Raw genomic sequence first — 3,570 nt, forward strand, 5'->3', positions numbered from 1 at the left:
GCCTGCTGAAGGGCCCTGGGCGGCGCGGGGGCTGACTCTCCTGTGCTCTCAGCTGGATTGTTCCACCTACGAGCTGGAGCGGTTGCATACCAAAGTGACGTCGCTGTGCAACAGGATAGAGCAGATCCAGTGCCACAACGCGAAGGACCACCTGGCTCAGTCAGGTACGGAGACATCGGTGCCGCGCAGCCCGCTGGGCAAAGCCGGGTTTACAGCCTCGCCCGGCTGGTTCTGGCTGTCCCCTGGGCTGCCGGCGCGTCTGTCCCTTGGCGTGCGCTGAGAAGTGTCTTGTCCCCACGTGGGCGTGCGGTGCCAAGGGAGGCACGAGCACGCTTGCAGAGAGCGGCCTGGCCCGAGGGATAAGGCCGATGGTTTGTTGTGCTTGTGGAGGAAGGCTGTGCGGAGGGAGGCGATTGCTGGAGCCGAGAGAAGGCCAGGTCACCCTAGGGCACGGTCACACCGGCCCAGCCCAGCGCCTTGGCTCCAGAATTCCCTGTTGAATCGCTGCTGGAGCTCGCTCCGCTGCAGGCTGAGCTCCTACGGGCTCGTGTGCTGCCTCCCGCTCCGGCGCGCGGTCAGACGCCCCCCTTCCCGCTCTCTCTCCAGACATGGCCAAGCGCATCGCTAACCTGCTGCGGGTGGTCCTCGGCCTGCAGCACGCCCCAGAGCCCGTCTCCGACCCCGCGCCCGACGTGCCACGCGTCCCTCTTCGCCTGCTCGCTCCCCACATCGGACGGCTGCCTATGCCGGAGGACTATGCCTTGGAGGAGCTCCGTGGCCTCACCCAGTCCTACCTGCGGGAGCTGACAGTAGGGACTCACTGAGGAAGGCTCCCTTCCACCCATGGACAGTTCTTACGTTTGTTAACCCTTCCCCTTGTTCCGAGGGCGAACAACCTCTCGACCCACGCAGGTTTTTCCATAGAGGTGTAAAAGAGCTTTAGCGCGTGGGCTAACGCAGGAGGTTTTGTAACCTGGGGGAGCACTGAGACCGGTTGGACCTTGCTGGCTGGCACCCCCAACCGCACGACGTTTTCCTAGCATCAATAAAGCACCTCTTGCCAAACCTGTGCAGGTGAGACTGTGCCTGTGGAGGGGGGCACGGCGCGGGCCTCGGCTCCTGCCCGACCCTTCTCGCCCCTCCCCTTGCAGCGCAGAGGATGGTGAAGCAAGTTCTGGGACAGTTTGCCCGGGGCGGGCTCCCGCTCTGGGGGGACTGCACTTGGCAAACCCATGAACCTCTGGCACCCGAACTGACTGCGGATAAGCTTTAACTGGGGCTTTGTGTTAAAAGTTCGCTCTGGGGTGGGGGGAGAAACCAAATTCAGAAGTGTCTTTTCCTGCATTCTCTTGCAAATTTGGAGACCTGCGACCGTGGTGTTTCTCTCATTTCTCCATCCTCCCTCTCCAAAAGCAGAGCGAGCTCCTTCCCTGGCGCAGGAGAAGGGAGGTGACACCTCTGTGTGCGCCTTGCGTCTCCCGGGTCCCACGCACCACAAAAGGCAGGAGCTCGTCCCCGTGGCTGCCGTGTTCCAGGCTCCTGACGGGAGGGGGCAAATTCTGCACCCAAAGTGAAGCTGCCAGCTGCGGTCACCTGCCCGAGGAGCAGCGCAGCCCGGCTGCCCAGGCCCTTCAGCTGCCTCTGTGATGCCGCAGGCAGGACGGCTGCCTGCGTGGGGAGGGGTACGGGTGGCCACCAGTGCCGGTGCCCAGGCCACCCCGTGACCAGCACGTGCCGCTGGCCCGCACCCTGTCATCTCCCCGTTTGCCGTGTAGCTGGGTCCCGTTGAGCAGAGCTGCCATCCGGTGTGAGAACGGCCCGCAGGCGAGCAGCTGAGCCTGTCGACACGCGCTGGTGTGTACGGTCTTCACTCTTCCTGTGTTTGGAATCCGACTGTTTCGGGAAGCAGGGAGGAAAAGCTGTCGTATCGGTCTGCTCCCATTCCAGGGTCGCTGCAGCGGCGCCTCCTGCCACAGCCAGCCCGCTGCTGCTGCGCCTTGGCTCCTTGAAGGTCTTTATGCATGAGGGTTGTGTAGAGGTTTTTATTAAAAAGAAAAAAAAGTTATAAATAAATGATCTAGATTATTTTCCTGTCTTTTTGAAAACAATAAATAAAATGTTTATAGTATTCCCACGCTTCCCTTTGCTTTTTAAGTAAGATTTCAGGTTCGTGGGCATGGGTCCCTGGGCTTGGCCCACCTGGGTGCCTTGGGCGCAGCTCCCGGGGGTGCAGGGTGCACCCATGGGGGCCGAGGGAGCTGGCCCCTGTCCCTGCAAGGCTTCTCCCCCACCTTTGGAGGTCGTGGCCATCAGGGGAGGCTCCTCCAGAGCCTGGGCAGAAAGCAGGGAGAGGTGGCACCAACTCGCCCCTCCCCAGGAGGGTGTGGGGAGCCATGAGGATGATGATGGAGCACGTACTCCAGGGAGCAGAGGGGTGCGGAGGCAGCCGGGTGGCAGGGAGGGTGCTGGGGCGGGGAATGTCCCGTCTTGCCAGGGGGAATTCTGGAAAGAGGCGAGGGATGGGCCAGGTTGCAGCTTCACGGCAAAGGGAGGGAAGCGCTTCTCCACGCGGCGCGGAACAGGCTTGATTCAGGCTGAAACCTGTGCGTGCGCTCAGACGGGGGCCGGATGAAGCACAGGGAAATGCCCTCGGCTGGGCGCAAATCCAGACCAGCTGGGGCGATGCCGGGGGCTGAGCAGTCGCTTCTGGAGATGGGGCTGGGGGGGACCCGCTCCCCAGTGCCAGCACTCGGGCACGGAACGCCACAATGTGCGTCTCCTCACCGGCGCGGGGCGGCTGTCCTGGCATCGCCGCACGTTGAATGTGACACCGGCTGTGCCGCAGCGCGCGGGGAGCCAGGTCAGCCCGGCTTTGCCTCCTTCCATTATCGTAATTGCCTCTGCAGACCCAGCTGCGGCCCTGGGCGGAGGAGCAGCGCGGCCGGGGTGTCGGGCTGGGGATGAATAATTCACCGCCTGGAAACAAAACCTCCGGCCTTAAAACGGATCGGCGTGCGGCTTGGCGTCTGCTGCCGGGGATCAGCGTGGGAAAGGAGCCAGGGAGGTGCCGGGGCGGGCGGCCTCCCGCATGGCTGGAGCTGGGGAGATGCTCCGGCACCCCTGCAGCGGGATCTCTCCGCCGCTTGCTGCTTGGTCTCCTGGGTCACATCCCTTACCCTCCCGGGATTTTGTCTCTGGGGTCATGCCCCTCACGTCCCGGGAGCGGAGCTGCAGGCAGGAGCGCGCAGCCCCAGACAACACAGCGAGGAGCGGCCTCATCCCTGCCTGCTCCAGCCCACTGCACGCTCACCGTGTCCTTGTCACCGTGGTGCTGGCACTGAGCTGCCCACCGGCGTGGCCAGGAGGGTCTGGAGGGGCCGAGGGCTCGGGGTGTGCGTGGCCACCGGCAGGCAGAGCCTTCCCTGGCTTGGGCAGCATCACTGCCGGCAACGGCTCAGCACCCAGACCCGGCCCAAGGGGCTCAGCTGCACCCAAACCCCGTCCTGGTCCCCTGCCAGGCCCCAGCGGGGCCCCTCGGGGGGACCTCTCCATTTCCCACCCCCCCCCGCC

At 64.1% G+C, this 3,570-nt stretch overlaps 2 protein-coding genes across 3 annotated transcripts in view; both read left to right on the plus strand.

Moving 5' to 3' along the window:
• The window catches only part of NUP98 (nucleoporin 98 and 96 precursor), a 36,302-nt gene extending 34,228 nt beyond the window's left edge, over positions 1-2,074 (plus strand). Inside the window, exons 30-31 of one of the 2 annotated variants that reach the window (XM_035901655.1) lie at positions 53-164; positions 607-2,074. In XM_035901655.1, the coding sequence (XP_035757548.1) occupies positions 53-164; positions 607-824 (330 nt within the window). In that variant the 3' untranslated portion in view covers positions 825-2,074. The remainder of the gene's footprint in view (positions 1-52; positions 165-606) is intronic. The other variant, XM_009646243.2, reaches the window with a different exon arrangement.
• A 319-nt stretch (positions 2,075-2,393) lies between these two features.
• Positions 2,394-3,570, plus strand: part of LOC104132905 (neuronal acetylcholine receptor subunit alpha-10) — a gene marked incomplete at its 3' end in the record, with an annotated part of 13,011 nt that continues 11,834 nt past the window's right edge. Inside the window, exon 1 of the mRNA XM_035901658.1 lies at positions 2,394-2,414. Within this exon, the coding sequence (XP_035757551.1) occupies positions 2,394-2,414 (21 nt within the window). The remainder of the gene's footprint in view (positions 2,415-3,570) is intronic.

This window comes from Egretta garzetta, unplaced genomic scaffold (assembly GCF_000687185.1).
Source record: "Egretta garzetta isolate BGI_Z169 unplaced genomic scaffold, ASM68718v1 scaffold619, whole genome shotgun sequence".
NCBI lineage: Eukaryota > Metazoa > Chordata > Aves > Pelecaniformes > Ardeidae > Egretta > Egretta garzetta.